Below are 26,108 nucleotides of genomic sequence, written 5' to 3'. Positions count from 1 at the left end.
TGACTTAAAAACAAATGTAAACATCGGGGAAACTCTTGCAAATGCTACAATGTATCATTTCTCAAACGGTTCTATTATTATATGTGTTTTATTTTATTGTAAAATAATTGACTATGCAAAGTATGTGGTAAGTATTTGCTATTTGTTACTCAATAAAAAGTAAATGATTCGAAGTTTTGTGTGACCAAATTTAGGTAAATTCAACCTTCCCTAAATAAATTATATATAAACTTAGTTATTCTTATTGATTATATATTATTAGTAATAATTAGGTAGATGAAGGTTGCCTGATGGAAATGGGTAAAAATTACTCAATTTTATTAAGTAATAAGTCATACAAAGTATTAGGTAGACATTACCCAATTTCTTTATTGTGTTTAAGCTCATAAATTTAGATGCTCGTTCCTCAAAATTATAGGATGCAATGTCTCCTTACAAAGTGAGTGGAAATTGTTAACTCAATTTTATTGAGTAGATTCTATTCGTTATTTTTACAGCATAACAAAAAGATCAAAATCGTGGACTTGCAACAATGTATCATGATATTGAAGCCACGCCCCCGCCTGCTTTCATTCGTTGGCCCCCTGTTCCGCTGCCCCGCCTCTCCATTGACGTCACGGGCGTCAGTCTTCGCACATGGAAATGCGCATCAGCTGCGCTTTTGCGCTCCATACAGCCAAACTCACGGACGCGCACGATCAATCGCCGCGCATCGGTGCCTGCGCACTGGCCGAGGACTATATCGCAAGAGACAACTGGAACACTAAGATTTCTGTTTGAATTTTTTTATAAACCGCCTTTTATAATTTCATCTCTTTGGGAAATTTTCAGATTTGTTTCCTTTGCGCGATGGAAAAGATGTCTCGACCTCTTCCTGTAAACTCAACTTTCCTACCTCCGACCCACGGCGTCCTGAAATCCCTGCTGGAGAACCCGACGAAACTGCCCTTTCACCAAGCTGAGGGTAAGTGGAGAGAGTAGATTTTGCTGGAGGAGTTTTTTAATGTCCCTTGGTTTCGGCTGTAGGGCGACAGGCGCGCTTTGCGTTCGTTATAATCTGCGGGTAGAACAGCGTCTGTCATTCTGTCCGTCACACCTGCACCTGGGCACGGTGCATGCATGCACGCACTTATCATCACTGCAAACTGAGATGTGAATTAAAAGTTGATCTGTTTCTTTATTGTTAACTTGCATTTATTATTGTGCGCACAAATCTTAAACCTTCGTGCGCGGTTGATCAAGCCAGAATGCACGATGTTACCAATGCTTATATTTTCTTATTACCATTTATACTTACAAAGAAGAGAAACTACGAAATTAATTCGCCAAATGCAGACTTAAATTGGATAGATTAAGTTCGCACGCAACAGAGAAGGTTTATACTTAAAGTCCCCTATAGAGGGCGCCACTGATCGCCTCTCTTTCTAATGCAGATTTGTTTGTTTGTTTTTATAAATCATTCAAGAAATCATGGGGATGCACTTAAGAATGATATGCATTTAACAGATAGGATATTTTATGCTGATCTTGGTGAGAAATAGTTCACCAAAAAATCAGCCCAGACCACTTATTTGTTATGAATAAAGACGAGTTGTTTGGTCCTCGGTGCTCCCAACTGGAATATGCATTATAAGATTTCAAGCACAGTTTGCACTAAATATATATATATAAATTTTTTTTAAATGTTGACAAATGGTCACAAACTTTCCATGCATTAAAAGTGAGTTTGAAATGACAAAAAGCACCGTAAAAGTTGAATTAAAGTCTCCAATAATCCTGAACAGACTGAAGTCTTTATTGTCCGTACATTTTTCCCTTCTGCACTCATAGATGTTATTTATGTTGAGTAGTTAGATATCAAATTATCAAGTTTTATTATTTTTTCATTGCCTTCATTATTGTTCTCGTAAACCTTTGTGTGCAGTTAATCAAGCTAATGCATGATGATACCGATGTTTAGATATTCTAATTTTCTTGCTCGTGTTGCTTAAACGGCACGTGTGAGTTTTACATCTATGAACTTTAAGAGCTACATTAAGACATAGTTCGGGAACACAGTGACACCTTCGTCTCATTCCTGCAGGTTTTGGGAAAGAAAAAGAGAAGGAGAAGAAGCTGGAGGATGACGGAAACGGTCTCAACGCCCCTCAGTCCGCCTTCCTGGGCCCGACTCTGTGGGACAAGACCCTGTCCTACGATGGCGATAACTTCCAGCTGGAATATATGGATTTAGAAGAGTTCCTCACTGAGAACGGTATCCCTGCCAACCATCAGAGCCAGAATCATCCTTCCCAGCAGCCCCAGCCCCCCTCCGCCCCGCCCACACCTTCCGTGGTGGATCTCAGTAACCGGGCCACCACGTCCGTGCAGACCGGGATGGTCGCCCAGAACTGCCTCCAGAGCCCCGACAGAGCAGGTACCCAAAACACACTCATCACAAAACGCCTGAGCGGTACATCTGAAGTACGTTTATCGGCCTTTGCGCGACTCCCAGTTAATCATCAACAATGAGGGCAATGCCCTCACAGACAGACAGATTACTGTCTGTTATCACTCTGAACATATCTAAAGTCTGTCAGCCTTCCAACATTCTTCAAACTAACGCCGCAAGCGAGCGTAGAGGACTTTTGGGTGTTAAATGTAAATGAGTTTTTCAGAATTCCTAACGGCTTCTTCTGGTCTACACGAGAGTTCGTGTTTGTGAAATGCTTATCTCAACTCAAAGTCTTATCTCCATTGTCGTTCAAGCCTGGTTTCACTGGCAGCTATCAGACTGCCAAACCATTTGACACGGCACGTTTGTGTTGATCAGAATGATAAAACCGTACGCCAATGCATTGCAGACGATATCAATTCAAACACCTTGCCTTTGGTTCTTTGTCCGATGTATTCCTGTCCGTTCTCTACTGTCCTATCCATTAAAGGCAAGAAAAGCCCCTCAAATACATCTTTAAAAAAGTTATTCGACAGATCATTTTTGCTGTCACTCAATGTATATCTGCGTACTCCCCTGATGTGCTCTTATACAAACGACCTTATTATACAAAATCCAACCTGTCTACCCAAACATGACTGACAGCCGCAGTGAAGACACTGTCCAAGTCGCCTGCCGCATTTATCTTACATTCCTGCAAATGACATTCAGGTACATTCGCTGCAGGGTACACACACCCGTTCTCAAGAATGCTTTGCAGAACAGCCATTTAACCTGCCGGGTGAAATCAAAATAACCATTTACTAAAGACACACGATGCTCCTTTAATTAACCTCAGAACGACGATGAGCTGTGCGGTTTAGTGCTGATCTAGGGTGTGATTTCGTGAGAAACCCAAATGCAACGTTTTTTTTTTTTCGCCAAACAAAACCATTACAATTATTTGAGGAATTATAATAATGCAAGAACATTTAGATGCTAGTCAGCAAAAACAGTCAAAGGAAACCACATAAACAAAACCTATGTATGTCTGCTAAATATTAGGGCTGGTACATTTAAATGGATAAACAAAAATGCCATTTATTTAAATCTGCATGCGATTCTTTCTTCAGTGGAACACAAAAAGAAGATATTTTCCAGAAATGTCTGAAAGGTTTTGAGTTCATACAACGGAAGTCAATGGGGTTCAGTGTGGTTTGATCATCGACTTTATTTGAAATATCTTCTTTTGTGTTCTGCAGAAACTCATACATGTTTGAGCTGACGTGACGATAAATAACTGATGAAAGAATGTTCATATTTGAGAGAACTATCCTTTTAAGGGATTAAATCGCAGAGGTTCTTGAGTTTTGGGTGAACATGTCTTTAAAAAAATGCCACATTCCCTTATAATAAAATCGGGACGTCTTTCGTGAGATTGACCTCTTGAGTTTCACTTGAATATGAATATGTTATATTTTCCCAGTCGATGTTTCAGTGGATAAGATCATTGAACATTTTACAGTCAGATTTGATAAATCACGCTGAATTTAGGGTCAGTTTATTGGAAAACAGTGTGAAGTGAATGCACAGAAATCCTTTTTTATTGGACGCATTCCTGTAATTATGGGTTGTTGGGGTTTTTATGGTCTGATAATCTTGTATGCCTTCAGCAAAGAGTGTCCGTCAAACTCTCAACCGTTGATGAGATTTTCTGCTCTGCTGGAAAATATCTGGCATCTCACAACAATGTGTGCGTGTGTTTTGCAAGCGTGAGTGTGTTTCATTTGTGTATGTTTATACTCCGCATGTGCTTTTCCATGTGCCTGCTTGTGTGTTCTGGGGGTGTGTTCATGTTCCGTCTAGATGCTCACGTGACGGCCGCGAGTACTTAGAACAGCGTGCTTGGCCATGTGATACACACATGCCGTCTCCTTGTGCCACTGCAGAGAGCCCGAGAGAGAGAGAGAGAGAGAGAGAGAGGCATGTCACTCCCACCCTGCCTCTCTTCTCATATCCATCCAGCAGTCTATCTCAGACTCCACCCACCCACACACCCCCTCTCTCTTGTTTTGTGCAGCTGAGCACGGTATGTTCCCAGTGAACATCACATTGCCAGAGTCGTGCCTCCCTCACATGCACTTTTAAAGGGATACTTCACCCAGAAATGAAGATTCTGTCACTGTAACTCGCCTTCGAGTTTGTATTCTTCTGTTCAACAGAATGTAAAAGTATTTTTCCTACCATGGGAAAGTCTGGGGGGGCAAAGTGAGCATTCTTCCAAATATCTGTCTCTGTGTTCATCCCACAAAGACATTTATACAGATTCGGAACAACTCGAAGGCGAGTGAATGATGACAGAATTTTCATTTTTGGGTGAAGTGTCCCTTTTAATGCAGATCGAGACACAAGTCTAAAGGCCTGACAGACAACAAACACACGTTAAAAACAAACAATGTGCAGTCGGAGGGAACAGGAGATAGGGAAGAATGTGTTATCACAACACAGTGGACCAATGGACCTTGTGTGTGTGTGTGTGTTTGTGTGCATGCGTGCGAGCGAGTGTGTTTACAGATGGGTTGGCATAAGTTTATGTTCCGTTGGCAGTAGATAGAGAGAAAATATCATTGTGTGGCTTTGAGTAACAGAATGGAAACTGGCCAGCGGTGCCGATTAGAGGCACGCAAGGGGTTAGAGGTCAAACGTAATGTTCTTTCAGCCCCAAGACGCTGATCTGAGGTCAGTGTGTTAGTCTCTTGAAGATCTTCTTTATCTGATGTCAAGGTTTAAAGAACTTTAAGACCAACGCAAAAACAAACAACTTTCTCTATTGAAAGACATTTAAAGACTGATTCTTCTGAGTTTTTTTTTTTAACGGCGCACAGGCTTATGATAGTCACGTGCTTTCCTCTGTCAACCAATCATAAACATCAGAGCGATTAGTCACATGATATTCGTGTCTCAGGTGATCAAGGACTGCTTAAGAGCAGATGACATCACGTAGGTCGTGTGCTTCCGCCACCGTGAGACGAATGGGAAGATGGGAATGGGAAAATAAAGCTTCTTCCTGCATCCAACCACTTCCCCCGCCGTATACGCCCCTCTTCCAAGTGTCTGTGTGTGTTTAGGGGAAGTAGTGACATCCGCTCACCGGAGTTCAGAGGACGGTCAGAATCACTCTCTCCATCACCTGTAATTTAAACAATTACATATTCATTAAATGGTGAATCTTTGTTGTCCTCAAGCTCCACCCACCACACATGAAACAGCACTGTGATTCAACAGAACTTACACATTGTGATGTTATCATTATGTAATGTACAGTAAACAGCACAATATATATTATTATTATATAACGGGAATATCTAAACAGCTACAATTACACAATATTAAGTATTAATATTCAATATTAGTTATTCAACATGAAAGCAACAGATGGGAAACATATTTATATGAGATTTGTATTTTATCAATAGATTGTTTTCATCAGCACCAACATAAACAATTGCTATATGGCCCAAACTTAACCTCCGCAAAGAATCAATAACTTTTAAGTAGTTTTAATTTAATTCAATACAATGATATACATGACAATAAAACATAATATAAGTTCACATGAATATAGTACGAAATAATTTGTTTTTATTATAACCAATATTATATGATAAGAAGTGAACGTAAGGTGAAACCGTCTATAATGGTTTTTATTTTTGAAAAAAGAATTGAACAAATGGATATGTCACGGCATGTCTTACTATGTATGGTGTTGTATGTGACAAATAAACTTTGAACTTGAACATAAAATGCACTGAACCATCATTTAAAGGCGCGGTGAAGTTGAACATTTTTATGGCTCATATAAAAAGATATAAAAATTCCTGAGTCATTCTAGCCCTTCAGTCGATATCTGTACAAGGTCTCGGTTGGGTCAGCTCGGACAGAGATTCATGATTGATTTACTTTACACACACACACACACACACACACAAAGGCACATCTTTGTCAAGCCTAATCAAAAAATCTAGGCCATGACATAACAGCCGTCACCTTTGACCTCTGTTTGATGCAGAAGGTTGTGGTGAAGTTCAGTTCACATGGTCTCATGTATGAGTAAGAGTGAATGAACATCTCTGAGTACTTTCATTGATGCAGTTTCTTACCATTATGTGCTTGAATCTTGCGTTTGACTTTTGTAACACTGTACATTTGTTGTGTAGTCGCTTGCCCACATGAACGTCTCACAATAAAACAAATCTAGATTCCAAAGCTATATATCAAAATATAATGATGTCCAGTTGAAGATTGTGAGTTGTGTGGGTAACATTAACAGATAACAGATCAGTGTTTGAGTTTCACCGCATCGTTTGAGAAGAGACCACATCTTAAATCACATCTTTCCTTACAAGTTTAAACAAGTGTCCTATTATAAATGCCAGTTTTATTTCTTCGGTTGTGTGTTGTGCGTTTTTATTGCGTGTGGCTGTGGGCCGTCCCATCTCGGCTCTTGTTTGATGACCCTTAAATCAGTCAAGAGTTTCATTTCTAATCCCTCACTAATGAAGAACGGACCGTTTCAAAACCTCTTCATCTCTTTGACATGCGTATTAATCTAGAAATTAAGAGATAATCACACTACTAGTTGTGTTGTGTGCTTGTGAAACATCAGTAAGTGTCACGTTTTGTGTGTCGAGTTTGCGTTGTTTGTGTAGATGTGGTGGGCTCGTCCGCCCTCTGCTGGCCAGAATGGAGACGTGCACCATTACGCACATGATGTCAACACTCACTCTCTGAAAATAAAATCATAAAAGGACTAAAAAACGTAAAATGGTTCAAAATAATTGCTGATGTAAACAAAAACGATATACCTGAGAAGTGATATGAACCAATAACAGCACAGAGTTCATTTCTAATATATTTTATATTAAAGTGTATACATTGAATATAACACATTAAAATATGTAAATGCATAACGAATGAATTGCTTGTGAATACTTTAAATACATAAAACAAATCTCTGCTTCTCTCAGTTCATCGCAGCTCACGTGACACGCCCAGTCCAATAGATCCGGACTCAATCCAGGTGCCGGACGGGTACGAGCCTGACCCCGCTGACCTCGCCCTGTCCAGCGTCCCGGGTCAGGAAATCTTTGACCCCCGCAAGCGCAAATTCTCCGCAGAGGAGCTTAAGCCCCAACCCATGATCAAGAAGGCACGCAAAGTCTTCATTTCCGAAGACTTGAAGGTAAATGGATCACATTGTCGTTTTATTTAAACGCTATACTGTCTCAAATGCCATACTGACACACCGTCTCCGTGCAGGACGACAGATACTGGTCGCGTCGCAGAAAGAACAACATCGCGGCGAAACGCTCGCGCGATGCTCGCCGGCTCAAGGAGAACCAGATCGCCATCCGCGCGGGATTCCTGGAGAAAGAGAACACGGCGCTCAGACAGGAGGTGGCCGACCTGCGGAAGGAGCTCGGCCGCTGCAAGAACGTTCTGGCCAAATACGAGGCGCGCCACAGCCCCCTGTGAGCCCCTGACGCGAGCCATGCCCACCACATGAATAGCCCCGCCCACCACCACTTTCAAGGGACAGTCGGGGGCGCCAATTTCTCCTCTCCTTTTTTCCACGGTTCTCCTTAAGAAGCCTGTTTTGATTCTGCCATGTGGACGTTCGTATCAGTCGATGATCTCCTCTTGATCTGTGTGTCGGTGTATTTCCACTCTTTATTCCTTCACCAACGATGGATCATTTATTTGACGCTTCTACGCGCTTCTCATCTTTATTTTTCCGGCGTGTTTTATACACCTGTGACGTGGACCGAGAAGAACTGATCAATAACCTCCTCTGCGCTCACCCTGTGTGTCTGTCAATCACCCGCTCCTCCCCTCCCGTCCCCCCAGAGGCCCCGCCCACTTCCCCTCTTTGATCTTCAGAGTTTGTGTATAATAATGTATTTTAGTTGGATAGCTGGATGCACCTTCAGATTTCTTTGTGTATTTCTTACACTAGCTAGAGTCAGGGTATGTTTTTATTTTGTTTTCTCGATCATGTGTTAATGTCATGACTTTTAAACCAACACCAGCGCTGTTGTTTCTCTTTTTTTCCTTTTTCCCACGTCGTCCATGGAGCAATAAGCCTGAATAAGCTCTTTAGAGGGCATAAGCTAGATTCTCCTCCTCTAAAGTTTCATAGCGTCACGGATGTCACTTTTGCTGTAGCACTTTCCCTCGAAGCGTTGAATCCATCTAGATGTTGTGTGGCTCTGACCCCGTGCGGTGCACTAAAGCGTGTCTCACAATCTGATCCGGTGCAATGTTTCTACCTACACTATAATCTGCCTGATGTATTTATGGACTTTTTTCCTTTGATTTTCAATTTTTTCAAACATATTCAGCTGTAAATTACTACTATTGCTGTTATTGTCAAGGCTGTATAGTCATTTTCCTAATCGCTTATTGTTTAAATGGATATTTCGGCATGACTATTGGTTCACAGCCTCGCTTATTGTTAACGGGTCTTTTTGTTTAGTTTCTCTGTTTATAATTGACTCTTTTGTACCCGCGGCATGTTTTTGTAGTGATTTTTTTGGTTGCTTTGCGTGTCTGTTGGCTGTATGACTGTACTGAATGTGTAAAAGGTTTCGAGCCGTGGGTTTAGCAGAAGGGTGTTGTCTCGAATACTGCGGGTCAAACCCGATGAGTTTGTTTACTACAGACCAAAAGATACAGCACACAGAAGATGATTTATCGATAAAACAGAGTTTTAATGTTCTATATATCTATATATTTGAAAGCTATTCTCTACATCGCTTTTTTCTACAGTATTTTTCCTATATAATACTGTCTGAATATTTTCAAGACGCAAATCCGTAGTCAAAGTGAAATTTATGAAAGCATATATATATGTATAAGCTATATCTGTTCTGACGTCGTGTTTTGATATATCATGAGCTGGCCTGTATGACGGGGAGTAAAACTCAGAAAAGCGAAACGCGTGGTAGTTTTGCTCATCTGGGCATTAAAAACCTCCTGCACCCTCGTGTCGGAATAGCCTTTAGTATTCTGTCTCAGGGAACGTTAGCAACCGGACCTCACACTTTTATTCACAGGGATACAAATATCCGTGCGTTTTGATTCTGGAGCTCAACAATGATGTCAGTCAAACTCACAGTCGGTGCTTTTTTCAGCTTGGACAGTATTGCTATTTGTTCTTTGAATGGAAATCTAAAGGCTATGCTTTCTGCTCACTTTTCTTGAGTCTCTGTCGTGCAGATGTCGTCATGATTGTTCGGTAAGGCAGCTTAGAGAGCTTTCGCTTGCTTTGAATGTTAAAAGACTTGTTGTCAATGGAGTCACGCTGTGTTTGGAAGCGCGTACTTCACCAGTATGTGCAGCAGGAAGTATGCTTGTATCATACTGAACACATACTTAACCTATCATCGGCCGCGACGTCTGATCTTAGGTCAGCCATTCATTCTTGTGCATGGCGATGACTTCATTGTCAACGGCGATTCTGAAAGTCTCCATCTGCAAAGGCCAAAGTTTAAGATGTGTACAGATTTATTTTTCTCGAGGGTTGGAAGTAATTTTGCTGTTTTTTTTTGTCACGTGTCCTGTGTTCCTTTCATTTTGATGTTTGTTTATTTGTGTGTATTGCGAGTTGCGTGTGCACAAAGCCCAAGATGACTGTTTCCATCTGTACAAAACTGAAATAAATCCAGGATGAAGCCAGAACACTTTTTGTGTATAATGCCCCATTAAATACCTCCCCGAGGATGAGAGGACGAGCCACCTGAGCTTTCAGAGTTTCATCGGTGCGGTCGTCTAAGAAAACGAGATTGGCCTTGATTTCGTAGCTATAGTCTAAAGCCAAAAATATACACAAACATGTATGCAAACTTAAACGCTTGTTCATTGGATCGCAATTGTGCAAAAGTGGCAGTAACAAAAGCTACTAAATTTCAATGTCACTCTTTTTCTGTGGCAGACGTGTTTTTATTTAGATAGTCAGCTATAATCTAGTTTAAGTCTTTATCGATCTCGGTGGAATTGCATCAAATGCAGAGATACCTTTATTCTGTTAAAGTTATGTTGTATTTTTGTATTAAAAAGACATCTGCTCAATAAATATATGTAAATCTGTAAGGTCATTTTGTTAAGTATATTTCAGATATTTGATGTAGTAGGTATCAATACCGGTAAACTTGTTAGTATCAACATTACTTGACACTAAATTGAATTTTTTTTAGTTTATGAAAGTATATTTTCAAGTAAACTTTATGTGTAATGCTAGTGAACAAAAATGTTTTACAACAACATTTTTTTTATGAGAAGTAAACGAGGTGTACTTTCAGTTTGCTATTTGTGCACTTTTCAGAAATCAACTTTATGTAAGTATAGCACACTTGAAAGAAAAAGGTTGTAGGAACGTCAGTTTGTAATATTTGAAGAGTTTAGTTCCAAAATGAGATTAAAAAACATGATTTGTATTATGCGTTCCTATTAGTATCAATCAAACTGCAGTTGGTTTGTTTTGATTTAAGCCATAATAACAAAAAACTAATAAAAACATGATAACATAATAAATAAATATGATTTATCTCATTTTGGAACCAAACTCTTCATTTATAGTTCTCGGTTGAAATCTACACCAGTGAAACTCTTGAAACATGGTGGCGTCTCGCTTTCTAGATTTCACTACCTCAATTCTAAAAGGAATGAAAAACCATATTTAAGCATAATTTAGTGCAGTGCCTTGAATGAACACACTCATGTTAAAGTTGAATTACTTTGATCGGATGGAAATAAGGGCTCACGAGACTGATGTTGTGAGCCTAAAATCTCAACCCTTACGGCCCATCTCACACATTCATACACAACACACACAACACAGACAGAGATTGATCAATTCATTTTTATAAACGTAGTGGTTAAGTTCACGCTTCTCGCTGGCTGTGCGTCAGGGACCGCTGTATTGAAGGCAACACCATTATAAACAGACTGATGAGAGAAATGACAATGAGATGTTTGATTTTGTGTGTCACGCCTTTGAAGAATAAAGCTAAAGCAGTGCTCTCTTCTGCCACCTACTGAATCCTTCTCTTAAATTTAGTATCCAATAAAGTCTTCAGTTTTTCTCTCAAGTCCTTCTCGAGGTGTCACCTGTTTGTGTGTAGTTGTCATACTTTAATAGTCTTTTAGAGTAGGACTTTGTTCATTCACACGCAGAAAAAAGATGAAATAGACAAAAAATGGCGAAGCTTTTAAATCATAAACAATACAATCTGAGAGCTCAGCTCACTTTTACAAAACATATTAAGTTCATATTATGAACTAGGTTGAAAGCAAGCAGTAAGAAAACTAACTTCATAGTAAGTTAAATGTACTTGCAATATTTTTAGTTAACATTAACATTATTAACATTTTTAGTTCATGAACATACACTTCGAAGCATACTCTTAGTGGCTTTGAATATACTTGTAGGTTTTCTTCAAGAGAAATTAAGATCACAGAATTGAAGGCAGCTTCTGAACTTAAGTTTTTAAGTTAAATTAAATTTGACATTACAAGTCATTCAAACGCATAAAATAAAGTTGAATTAAGTTCAACTAACTAAGTCAGTTTGACATCATTCAAATTCAAATTACGTTCAGTTTGAAGTTCAACAAATAAAGTTCAATTTGATTTCACTTTTAAAATGTCACCAATTTCAACTTGAAAACTTGTGCAAAAAGTGCCTTTAGTTCCAAGTTGTTTACAAATTAGTTACTGTAATTGAATTACTCTCCTCCTGAAAAAATAAAGGGATTATTCTCATTTATGCTGTAATTTAATAACAGTTACTTCTGATCTAATTAAACTAAATACTGTGTGTTATATGTGTGTGTGCAATAATTGACGTTGAAATTCAAAGTCTAACTTCTAAAATCTGTGCTTTAATGTATAATTCCCACATTTGTGGTACTTTGGTCAGTCGATAAAACCCCTTTATGTAGTTTAATATTATTTATTTGAATTAATTAAGAGTCGTTTCATGTCTATCCTTGAATCACTTAACTGATCAAGGTGGATATAGGATAATATATAAAGTAAATAAATACTTTTTGGAGAGAGTAGTTTGTGCAGTTATCTATTACTATTGAATGTGTAATTAGTTACTAGTAATAAATTACTTTTTCAAAGTAACTTGCCCAACACTGACTAGTTACATATTATTTATACATTTAGTCATTGATTCATTTATACTTTACTTTACGCACACTACGATACTTTAACCACACTACGATGTACCAATATAGGTTTTATTCTTTATCTTTTTAATGTACATTAAACTGCACTTTAAGTAGTTCAGATTAAGTACAAGTAGCCAAATATATTTAAATGTAACTTATCAATGTACCCTGAGGAAACACGGACCAGATCATATAAAAAACAAGTAAATCCTCTTAAATCTCAATTTAAAACCAAACAGAGAAATCCGAGTTCTGTTGCTGCTGTCTTTTATTAAAAATTAAATCCCGGACACATACAGTCTCGTGACACCAGCACCAAAACACCGTGTGTAATGAGAACAGCAGAAGCGTCAGTAGTTTAAAGTCCGACTGGAAAAGAGCACTGCAGAAGAATCATGTGCCAAAACAGATGTAGAAAGTTTTACAAAAGTTAATTTGTCCCCGAGTACAGTTCATCAAAAACATGCGGTCCAAACACAAATCAAACACTCTCACAAATGAAACGCAATGGAATATTACACAAAAGTGTATGTCTTCATTTAAATACACAAGAATACACAGATACAGCAGCAACTTTAAACATTTACATCATCAGAGCTCTGAAATCAGATCACAGGATCAAACAGATCACAGCTGATTCAATTCACAGTGTCACACATGTTTTCTGCAGAAATGCAAGAGAAACACAACACGGTCTTTGGAATGAAGATGCTGAGGCCATAAAGAATCTACACTTCATTTCCCATCATGCCTGCACACGCGAGGAGATGTGAAGAGGATCATGGGAAATAAAGTGCAGTATATGTGAAATTTATTCAACTGTTCACAAGTGCTTTGGCCGATGAAACATCATGAGTTATTGTGACTAAAAATCTAAATCATCATCATCCTATAAAAAAAATCACATACCAATATTGAAAAACTGCAAATAACACCAATGCAAAAAGTTAAAAATAGGCTAAATGTGATGCAATCCGTGTTTTTCTTCTGTTGTTGTGAAGAAACCTAGACTTTCATGTCATTTTTTATTTACTTATTTGTCAACTCGGCCTATTCTCTTTCAATATTTTGTCATTATAAATCCCGCTGGTCTGTTTGGTGCGGCCAAAAAAATCTGTTCAATTTTGTAAACCTGCCTGTGCATGACAGTTTGCACCCCTCACTCCGTCTCAAATACACACTCACATGAGAAAAATGGAATATCAAAGTGGTTCTGCGTTACAAAAGTGCAGCACAGAAAACAACGCCCTGCGCAACACTAAAATCTGCTGAAGGTGCAGGAGCCGAATATGAGGGAAGGAAACATCCAGTGTGTAGAGTGTAGAAAAACCACAAGAACTTTATAGAAAACAACCGGCTGAGGTAAAAGTAAAGTGAATTTTGATGCAAAAATACACTTTATGTCCTGAAAACTAAACCAGAAAACATGAATATCTCAATTATTCATTACATGAAATACACATTTATACCAGATGTGTGTGTGCATGTGTCAGAATGCACGCAGATCATTACAATCTTTTCAAGAAAGCAATTCATAGTCTATTTTCACTACAATATTTACATAATACTGACAAACACACACACACACACACGCGGTTCTGGGATGGTTAGAAAACCGTAAACATTGCATGGTCGTACTGGTAAACTTTTCTAGTTGCCGTTCAATGTGGTGTTAGCATGGAGTGAGAGAGACAGAGGAGGCGTGAGAAAGATGCAGGTCAGAGGAAAGGATGAGGAGACGTGTGAAGCGTTCAGGCATCTCTGATGTCTTCGGGCAGGGGACTGCGGTACAGGTATTTCCAGATGGCGTAATAGTGGATGGAGGCAGCCAGCGCCACAAACACGTGCCAGATGGCGTGAGCGAACGGAATCACGCCGTCTGATTTGAAAAAGACGACGCCCAGGCAGTAGACGAAACCCCCGAATGCCAGCTCATACAATCCATCTGTGTTACTCTGTTTAAAACAAGAACACAAGACAGTTAGTAACATTAAATACATTTAATACAAAAACAGACTAAGATTTTAATAGGTAGCAAAACAGGTTAGAAATAGCTGTCAAGCAGCAATATGATATCATGTTGTGAAATAGAAACAATGTTTACACTTATGTGACGCAATAATCGATTGTTTTGGTTTTAGAACACAATAAACCATTTTTTACAAACCAAGCCTAACCACAAGCCACAGCCGCCATAAAGATGACAATTTGACAATACTGATTTTTAGGAGAACTTGCGTCCTGATCAACAGAACATAATATGACCATATTCAATCTGGAATGCCATGTGATGAAGTCTTATTTGCTGGGTTATCTTAACGTATGTGAATGTATCCATAATAATAATAATTCCAACATAATTCATTTAATAAACAATATTTTGGGCTTACGTTTATTCTTAATTCATTGGCCTTTCTATGGAAATTTTATGAACTAACAGGACCAGCCACAAGAGAGCGTTAGAGGACACAATATCACACGTATTATACTTAACGTCTAAATCATGAGGAATAAAGATATGTAGCAATATACACAGCATATGAATAGAAAGTCTGTATCATTCAACAGATCATGTGATAAGGTAAAACCTCACTATGAAACCCATCTGACCGGTGTGTCAAGATTTTTGAATAACAATAATATTTGCCGGTTGAAGAGACATCTGACAGATATCTCACAAAAGACATATCAGGACGGCAGGTCAAACATGTTGTCGTGACAAACGGTGTTAAAGGTTAAGATGATCTCAGACGAAAAAACCCAAAGCAGGAAAAAACTAAATAAAAAAATTCTAGTGACTTGAAGAAAAAGGAACATTTAAAATAAAGAGTTTGTTCCACAAAATGAACAGAATATTTAATGCTTAAAGTGCCAGTGACATTAAAAATGACGTTTCTTATTTTTTCATGAAATATTGCAGCGTTTATAGTAAATAGCTTATAAATGTGGGTCGTTTTCTTTTTAAAGAAAATTCATGCCGATTTGCGTATGTGTAATTTAAAGATCAGATTAAATTGTTAAAATCAACAGGGAATGAGCTCATACACTCACCATTGATGTGACCACCAGAGCCGGGAAAAAACCCATGGTCAGATAGAAGGCCAACTCCACTAATTTATACCTGAACAAATACACAAAACAGACACATCAATTGCAAAGAACAAAAAGACATCGGTGCAAAAAAAATAAGAATTTAGCATCTCTAATATCACAAGGTTTTGCAGGTAAGAAGCGGATTACATCAAATTAAAAAGCTCCCATAATGTCTCTATTGTGTCTTCAACCAACTAACCTTGCAAGAAAAATATGTGATGATAAAAAAAATCAAAAGGCTTGTTGATTATTTCTTTACTAATAACCTTATAGTTGCAAAATCACATCTGAGACTGCAAGAATCTCTCATTGACAGAAACGTCTGATGATAAACGTACTTCTCATGATAGTTAAACACGTAGATTGTTCCCGCGGCCGCCATCAGCCACACGAACCATCTCATGTGAGAGGCCAGAGGGCCGAGCTCGCGTAGATTCAGCCTGCAAAAACACAAGCATACACACAGCTTTCATGAGCCCATAATAAACACACACATCATCAGTGTCATAAATACACATAACACACACGTTACAGTAAACATACCTTCATCTTTCTGTACGTACAGATTCAGGTTTAGAAGGTTAAGTGTAGTACACTCATTAACTTTATAAGATATAATATTATAATATAAGACTTATTACGTAAGAGATAATGTACATGTGAAGCGGAGTAGGGACTGAAGGGTCTTATTTTGTGATAACAGCCGGCTGCTTGAATATTATCCCACTTATTACACGGCTACTTGCCACATAAGAAAAAATTGACGTGAATGGTGAAATATTTTAATAGCTAATTTTTACAGAATGCAGATCTTCCACGAGGTAAAGCTGTTTACTTTTGGTTTTAAGGAAGGACACGACGTTCAGATGTCACGAACAGGGAATTTGGTTTAATCATTTGTAAATAAAATGTCATATATGTTATAAAAAAACCTGTCAAAATGATTTGCTGCATCCTGGTTACAGTGTGTTATTAGTTTTGAGAGGTTCTTATCTGGGAATAAAGTACCTGCAAATGTCACCAATGTCACCACTGGCCAATTAGAATCAACCATTACAACAAGCCGTGTAATAAATTATATTATTTATAGTATAATATATATATATATATATATGTGTATTTCAGTGTTCATTATTTTATTTTATTACACGGCTCATTTGAATGCTTGATTCTGATTGGTCAGTCGCGATTTTCAAATAACAACCGCACAAAACTAATAACACACTGTAACCCGGATGCTGCAAATCATTTTGAGAGGGGCAGTTTAATATTACACAAAAATAATTCTAAATATGCCTTTTAATAACAATATATGACATTATTTTTACAAATGATTAAACCAATTTGACTGTTCTTGACGTTTGAACGTCGTTTTTTACTTTAAAACCAAAACTGCGACCTAACGCTTAGCGTTGCCTCCTGATAACACTGTCAGGGCTTATTTCTGCGATAATAACCGGCTGCCTGTACATTATCCCTTTCTTATTTTAGTGCCTCTTTAACTTACTTCGCTGAGGCAACATTTCTTACATTTTGCTTTACTTCATTTAATTAGTTAATTGCTTTAGTTATTTTTTGCTGTCTATTAATAAATATAAATGTTGTAATAGTTTTACTAGACTTTAATAACCTTGCCTGGGAGCATCATAAAAACACTGTCGTAAATAAATATTGAGTTGAGATCAAGTGTCAAGAAATCATCATATTTGTCATTAATAATAACAATAACCAATCAATCCTTCAAACTGTAGATTATATTATTGATATTAGAAATACTTAATTTTACAAGACGCATCTAATAAAATTTGTAATTATCCAGACGGTCGATGATTCCTGACAGAGAGCTTTTTGTGTCTGTCAGTGTACAATAAAGCCTCTCGGTTACAGGAGTTAAATATCCCTTCACTTCTGCGTTTGCATGTTTAACACAACCCTCAGACATGCTGAATTATTCACACACTGAGACGAAAGTGAACATACGCTACGAAATACGGTCTCATTTCAAAGACTGCTTCAACACGACGTCTGATAAAACGACACAATCTCACGACAATTCGTAACTATTTCACAACACAAGACGTTTAATTTAGGGGTGGGGCTTCATTAGTGTTTTTCTAATATCTGTACATTTTTGTACGATTCACATCACATGAACTTATAGGATTTTAGCCTCCTCATAACAGTTAAAAAATTCATGTGAGATCAGGTTGATAATAACTTGTTACAAGATCACTGACATTAGACGCACGTGTAAGCATTTCTACACGATGACATCACTTTCTGTAAATACAGGATTACATCAATGCACAAAAATGAGACCTTCCGCCATACAAAACACATCAGCTGTACTACTAGTTATTGTACTAGATAAAAAAAACATGGTACCTGGATAAATACCATGTTAGTTACATGATACTCCATCCCATGGTTATATCGTAAGTGTAGTAACATTTTGATTCAATGTTTTCAGATCAAGAGTTTACAGACATAACTTTACCACGGCGTATAAGAGGCAGCGATGAAGAAGTATATAACCACTCGGTCACACATGTGGAAGCAGTGCTCCATGTTCCTAAAACAAAACAAGAACCAAATCAGTTCTCTGTCACATTGAGAAGTACATACATGACCTAATTTGGCTCTAAAACATGCCCTGGAGCGTGACATCATTTCTTGTTGCTCATATCTATCGTGGGCCGAAAGTTGCAATTTAAGCTTAAGTGCAACCATGGTTTTACCCAGAATCCTTTGCTGAACCTGGCAGCCACACTGCTGCTTAAATAATCGCACCACAAACAAACAAACGACCTTGTGATGTACTGTTTACTGTGTTTAACGAAAACAGACCTCATGTGGCTCTTTTTCCACGAGATGATGTGAAAGACGGTGGAGACGAGGAACAGGCCGATCAGACCCATGCCGTACACCCAGGCCGTGATGCGTTCCCAGCGATCATCGGACAGCCGGTATAACAGAGCCATGCCCACAAACGCTGGGACGATCAAGAGCTGCCGAGACATAAAGAGAGAGAGACATTTCATGACTGATAAAAACAAAATGCAATACTAGGGCAGTACAACATTTGGTGGTCACATGACGTAACGACTCAAATAAGCATTGGGGCGCATAAGTAGAATTGAACATCACGAATGAATGAGCGGACGTTCTCTTACGGCGTGGGTGTAGCAGTTGGCCGCATGCTCATAACATGTGGGTTTGTAGCGGCAGTTGGCAGCCGCCCGGCTGTTCATAAACCTGAAAAACAACAAACAACAACACATTCATATTTAATGAGACACATGAGGATCCACAGGACACACCTACTCGGAATAACAAAACCAGCACAAATGAAACTACAGTACGAGGTTGAGTCCAATAGAGACAAAACCTTAACAAGTCAAAGTCATCTCGGTTATCTTATTTTTACTTTTTAATGTCGTTTAAAGGGATAGTTCACCCCAAAATAAAAATTCTGTTTCAAACCTTTATAAATGTATTTGTTCTGTTTCTGTTAAACACAAAGAAAGATATTTGTAAGAGTGTAAGCAATTGTCAGTTCTGTGACATCATCCACTACCATAGTAGGAAAAAAAATGTAATTTTTGTTGTACTGTTGAACACAAAGTGAGATATTTTGAAGAATTTAGAAACACAAACAGCCATGGGGCACATTTGACAATCATTAAATTTTTCCTACTATGACAGTCAATGAAAGAATTGAAAACTGCTAACATTCTTCCAAATATCTTTCTCTGTGTTCATCAGAAGAACAAAGTCATTTATAAAGACATGGGTGAGCAAATGATGACAGGACTTTATTTTTTGGGTGAAGTATGACTTTAAGGATCAAACTAGTCTGAAATAAAACGTGATGTCTGATGCAGTGGTGCATGCTCTCATACACATCTGCATTTGTACTGCATCTCTCTCGTTTCCTACACCCGTGCATTAGGATAAAAGCATGATCAGACCACCACAGGATGACGTTAATGATGACGGTCCGATCTCATCATTGGTAACTTCAACAGATGCGTGGTCTCATCCTCAGTTAGAGTCAAAGCACCTTTCTAAAATGAAGACATGATGAGGTCTGATATGTAGGGTGTATTCTGCATGCATGTTCCGATCTGAATACCCCCAATCAACACATTCACTCATAATCAGATCACAGAATGATGTTTTGTCTCAGTGCATGGTCCAATCTCTTCAATAGAGTAAAACATATGCCTGGTCTCAACTCTGAATGCATTATATAGATAAATGCAAAGTCTGATCTCAATACAGAACAGATGTTTGATCTAACGTAATACGTCTCGTGGTCTGATCTCTAAACAGTCAAAAATGATGCACGGTGTGTGATCTATCATTCAATAACACAGAACAGATCAACTAAAAAACAGTTTAGAAAGACGAGAGATCAGACTGATAACGTTCCTCGTAATCAGACCGTTAGCTGGACAGCTAAAGCTCCGACTCACCTCTGGAAACTATTAACCCTCTTCATGTCCACAAAGTCACAGACAAAAACACGGGCGAGATCAGAAAATGAGCCTCTCACTATGTCCGATGCTGAAGACGAGTCTGACGAGGCCTGTCAAAGAAACTCCTATTCATAAAATCACTCAAACGCCTCTTTCAAACGCGCGCGCGACACCATAGCTGCTAGAATCGACCTTTACTCAGACATGCACTCATAATTCATTAGATCAGACCTTCACGCGTCCGATCTTTCTCTACCTTTCCCCTATTCTTTCTCTCACAGCACACAACCGGAGTTTTTCGTGCATTTTTTTCCGGCGGGTTTGACTGACGGGGCTTCCGGCCAATGGGAGCGCGGTGGGCATGAGGCGGCCGACCAATCCATCCAATCAGCGGAGGTAATGAGCACTTTTTGTTTGACGCAACAATGGAGGGCGGGGCGTAGTGTGGAGAGAGAGTCGCTTTTCCAGTTTGAACAGTGTTCTGTGTGTCCGTAAGCGAACAGCAATGACGTCATTCTTGTGTCATTCAACTGGTTTTCTGTAATGTAATATGCTTGCGAACTACAGGTTAACTTTTGTTATTCCTGTGCTGAACTAAACAATGGAAGATAATGGTTTACATGATCAACCATCAGCTGTTTACCATTAAAACCATTAAAAAATATATATTTTTGAGTCTTATTCTAGTCGGATGTAATTTTTTTCAATTAGTTTCCACATGCCAGATAACATCCAATCAATAAACCCAACCACATTACCATAGAGAGCAACGGGCCCATTATCGCCACCATAACCATTAAATCCATAATCATTTGATGCTTTCTATCATGTGGCGTACATGTCAGAGCAACATACACGTCTTAGCAAGACGGGCATTTGCTTTATGACATCTTGTAAGTAAATCATCATTTGTGACATCATTGTCTTTGAACGGTGTGCTTCTGAAACACCGTCTGGTTTCATTCTGTATTTGTGTTGTTGTGTACCTGTGCACTCAGGGTCCCTGTTGAAATAACAGCAAGGTATGTTATGATGCTGGCTTGACCGATTTAAACCATCTAAGGACCAGCACATGACCATCTTAAACCAGCATATGACCATCTTAAACCAGCACATGACCAGCTTAAACCAGCACAAACCAGCAACAAAACATACCAAACCATTAGGTATGTTTTGATACTGGTTTTACCAACTTAAACCAGCTAAGGACCAGCACATGAGCATCATAAACCAGCATATGACCATCTAAAACCAGCAGGTGACCATCTTAAACCAGCACAAACCAGCAACAAAACATACCAAACCATTAGGTATGTTTTGATACTGGTTTTACCAACTTAAACCATGTAAGGACCAGCACATGACCATCTTAAACCAGCATATGACCATCTAAAACCAGCACATGACCATCTTAAACCAGCATATGACCAATTTTAACCAGCATATGACCAGTTTAAACCAGCACAGCATCAAAACAAACCAAACCATTACATTTACAATTACATTTAAGCATTTGGCAGACGCTTTTTATCCAAAGCGACTTACATTGCTTTATCCTATACATTTATACATAGGTATTTGCAATCCCCTGGGATCGAACCCGTTGTTAACGCATACTCTTACCACTGAGCTACAGGTATGTTTTGAAGCTGGTTTGACCAATTTAAACCAGCTAAGGACAACCACATGACCAATTTAAAGCATCATATAACAAGATTAAACCAGCACATAACTAGTTTAAACCAGCACAAAACAAGAAAATCAGCATCAAAACAAACTAAACCAGCATATGCCAGTTTTTTCAACAGGGGGCGTGATGCTGCTGTTTGAAGATGTGACACCCTGAACAACAAAATCAGCTTCATGGGTCAATGTTGAGATTTTAACATAATCTGAAATCTGAATACAATTTCTATTGATGTATGAGTTGTTAGAATAGGACAATATCTAGAACCGTTAAAGCTCTTGAATCTGAGAGTGCAAAAAAAATCAAAATATTGAGAAAATCGCCTTTGAAGTTGTTAATCAGAGGCACTGTAGCAGGCCATCCACTCATAAAAATAAAGTTTTTATATTATTAAGGTAAGAAATTTACTAAATATCTTCATGGATCATGATCTTTACTTTATATCCTAATGACATTTGGCATAAAAGAAAAATTCAGGGTCACAGATGACTCAAAATTGATGAATCGTCGCAAAATTAATCTTAACTATGAACACACACACAAGGCCGCATGTTGCAACAAGAGCTCAGGGGCAAACTTTCACAATGTTAATGTGAGACAGCATATTCCAGTGAAGAACCGCTGGGGGGTTGTGACAGAAATAACATTATGTAAACAGCACTAGATGTCACAAAACATGAGAATGAGTTTATATTTAGTTTATATATATTTCTTAAAACTAAAAAGAAGAAAACATTTTCAAACCAAAAGACAAATGTCTGCTTTGGAATGCTATGTGAATACTATGGTGAATATGAAAATGATCTTTTTGTACAATGGTATTAGCATCTTTACCACGGTACATTATGTTTTTGTAAGACAAGGCCTCACTTTTATGCATTTATTTCTGATGTCAGAGGTGTTTACAGTAACAGGATTCATTTACAGCTCTGCAGGAGATTTACCTGTCTGACCGCATTGTCTCGGGCTTTAAACGGATGCCACGTCAACGGATTAAAGTACCTGAAAACTGCTGCCAACACATTTCATCAAACTGAATAAAAATAAGTACAAAATGTGATCAAAATAATACCTAAATACATAATTGGCTGTGGTAGCCTGTCAGGGGATTACACATGCAAACAATGCAACGTAAACTTTCTGCTGAAGTAGTAAAAACAGAGTAAATGAAACAATAAAAAGTAGAAAACTTGATTTGGACAATATTGCCCAGGTTCACAGACGAGGCTTAAAGTCCCAGTGAAATAATAATCTAAATGAAATATTACAGCCTTTATAGTAAATAGTTTATCATTAGTTTATTAATGTTGATTTAAAATCTGAAAATGCTCTTCCGTCCTGTAATGACTATCCATCTTTGGTGACGTATGTTAGACGGCTTGGGCGGAGCATCCGTTAACTCCTCCCATTCACCTGTCAATCTGCTCCCAGTTCCATTTCAAAATGGATTTTATACATCCAATCATATCGCAGAGAAACTCAAAATCCACGCCCACTATTTTTCTCATTCGAAATTCCATTTCACTCGGAAAAGCGACAATATACGGAAGTAAAAGCGATGGCAACTTCCAGTTCACAGGGACTGTTTGGCTGTATTTACTAAAATAAATATTTGACCTGTCTTAACTGAAAATAACTAAACACGACATATCTTAAAATATGTCAGTAACATTGTTTTGTCTCAAGATGCAAACCAGTAATGGCATTTTTATAAAAGTGCCTCAAATATCCAATATTTAACTATTGGCTGGAATACACTACAAGACTTAAAACTAGACATCATACTCTTGCAGAGTTTTTGAAAGTTTCAGATAGAAACACACGTACTAATAAAATCAGCAGACTGGCACAGATTTTCTGCAACAAGTCCAGACTGAAAATCTGGGCGAAATCTGAGCAAAAGTCTTTTAGCCTTAATGTCTGGTCCTTGCTTCAGCTAATCCTGTTTGTGAAACCGGGCCTACGAGTTTTCACATCTAAACGCAGGATAAATCTGCTGTAGGTTCTTTCATTCATCTATACAGTGACATGCACAAGAACAATAACCGAGCGTTTAGACGCTTGTGGTTTCATGGAAATCCTTGTTAGTGAAAACAGTCAGACTGTCTGCCATGTAACTGTTAGAGGAAGTGTAGAGGTCTAAATAAACCTGGGGAATTACACTAAGACACTAACAAGAAGGCTGATCCGTCTCTCGCTTCTTAATGTTCTGTGTGACGTATTTCTCTACAATCGAATCATCTGTTCTTGTCTCTGGAGATTATTCTCAACGCCGTACATCTGTCCGAGTACTTTAATGAATGAAACAAAAAGAGCTTGGTACATCGATCGGGATTGTGTAAACATAAGACCAGATCTGTACAGCGTCACTGACATGAGGAAAAAGATTTCTAAATGTTGCAAGAAATAAAAAAATGTATCCTTTACATTTATTATACTCGCACCAAAAAAATTAAATCATGCTTTTGTGCTCCATAAACATATTGCTGTTTTTTTTATTACAGCATTGTGTTGTTAACACAGGTTTTGGAGTGAGTCCATGAGAATCTTATGGACGCAGATCCCTGTGTTCACGGGCTAAAAAATTTTTAGCTCAAAGACCGTTTTCATAAATATGAGGATTTTTGCAGGCCTCTGTATTTGACGTTGAAAAGTGCTTGGTGTCAGGGTCTGAGCAGACGTACGCAGGTCAAAGGTCATTTTTAGGAACACTCCAATGTCTTGTAGCTCTTTTTTAAGCAGGGATGGTCTGCTTTAAATCCGGAAAGATTAAGGTTGTCTGGAGCTTGAGAAAAGAAGTACCGTGGTAAAAACAAAGCAATTTAGCCTAGTAGGAAATATTCCTGGCTCAAAATCCTTTGTTGTTCCTAGATTAAAATTTTTATCCAAAACCTCCCACAACCAGTAAAGCGTGCTAACCCCACTAAAACTAAACCTCAAATGGTTGATGGGAATGTTGTTCCAATTGGGATTTTGTATGTGAAAGTGACTGTAAGCATTTGACTTTTAACAAGTTGATTCTGAATCCCTAGATCATGCAAAAACAGGTCAGCTGAAGAACAATTCCCTCAACCTTTCTCCTAGTACAAGTCCAGCGGGATTCCCGTAAATGAAATCAGACTCAGAAAGCTTTTCAGAGAGCGTGTTTCCCGAGGGCCGAGTCTCTCATTACTCTTTAATGGACAGTGAGAGTAGAAACCGCAGGGACATAACAAGAGGCCACCTGACGGGAGAAACAATATCCCAGAGAGCCGGCAGATCCCAGTTTTAATATTGGACCAGACTACACAACACAAACCAAGAGACCCAAACACAACACTAAACCTCTATTAAACTATCACTCATTTTATGCATTCTCAGAAATAAATGACGTTTAAGTACACTTCTACAAGTCTTAGTATTTGGTCTATGCTCAATGTTTTGATGAAGATGTCCTTAAAAGTATCATGAGGTATACTTGGCTTGCGTGTGGTTGTGTTGACTCTTTTATTTGAGTTATACTCAGAGGCAGTATAACATAACTTTGCATCTTATAAAAATACATGTTGAAGTTTATATACAGTTACAAGTCAGCAAATAAAACTGAACTGAAGCTGGACATCTTTGTACACTAGGAATTGACTTCCAATCTGATTGAAGTACACATATTTATCATATATAAATCAACACATAAATAGAAACTCTAGTATACTTAAAGTGCAAAAATAATATATAAATAGAACACCTAAAAAATGTATTTGCAGTATAAAAAGTAAACTAGTACGTTACTTAGAGTATACTTTATAGTGTACTTTCAAAGTAAAACGTGCAAAAACAAGTATTGAACTTATAAACTATCCGTTCACTTTGTAGTCAAGACATGTAGTTGCAGTACAAAGTAAAAACGTGAATTACTCATGTAGTATAAAGTAAACTTAAAAGTGTGTTTAGAAAAACTAAATGTAAGCCTGGCTAGTCCCCACTATTGAAATAGTACATTTACAATTATATTTTGTATTTGGAAAATAAGACATATTTAATATTATTCTTGAACTTCACATAAGTTTATTTAATAAAGTGAACCTAAAGTTTATAGAATTTTGTTTGGGTTGGATGAATTCATCCTTGGGAGATTCTCTCTCTCTCTCTCTCTCTCTCTCTCTCTCTCTCTCTCTCTTTCTCTCTCTCTTTATTCAATCTCTGTTCTATTTATCAGT

At 38.1% G+C, this 26,108-nt stretch overlaps 2 protein-coding genes across 2 annotated transcripts; one reads left to right on the top strand and one right to left on the bottom strand.

Annotated features, from left to right (window-relative positions):
• The first annotated feature begins 652 nt into the window (after positions 1-652).
• Positions 653-11,562, top strand: hlfa (HLF transcription factor, PAR bZIP family member a). Its single transcript, XM_056752595.1, has 4 exons — positions 653-964; positions 2,084-2,416; positions 7,441-7,655; positions 7,733-11,562. The coding sequence occupies exons 1-4, from the start codon at positions 850-852 to the stop codon at positions 7,946-7,948; spliced, it is 879 nt and encodes a 292-aa protein (XP_056608573.1). The 5' UTR covers positions 653-849; the 3' UTR covers positions 7,949-11,562.
• Positions 11,563-12,901: 1,339 nt separating this feature from the next.
• mmd (monocyte to macrophage differentiation-associated) lies at positions 12,902-20,535 on the bottom strand. Its single transcript, XM_056753631.1, has 7 exons — positions 20,223-20,535; positions 18,918-18,999; positions 18,592-18,752; positions 18,242-18,316; positions 16,083-16,184; positions 15,703-15,772; positions 12,902-14,606 (listed from the first exon to the last, which is right to left on the bottom strand). Exons 1-7 carry the CDS (start codon positions 20,246-20,248, stop codon positions 14,403-14,405), a joined length of 720 nt encoding a protein of 239 aa, XP_056609609.1. The 5' UTR covers positions 20,249-20,535; the 3' UTR covers positions 12,902-14,402.
• Positions 20,536-26,108: the final 5,573 nt, after the last annotated feature.

Source organism: Triplophysa dalaica, chromosome 7, assembly GCF_015846415.1.
Source record: "Triplophysa dalaica isolate WHDGS20190420 chromosome 7, ASM1584641v1, whole genome shotgun sequence".
NCBI classification, from domain to species: Eukaryota; Metazoa; Chordata; class Actinopteri; order Cypriniformes; family Nemacheilidae; genus Triplophysa; species Triplophysa dalaica.
Note: the sequence above shows the minus strand (reverse complement) of the source record. Positions and strands in the feature narration are given on the sequence as shown.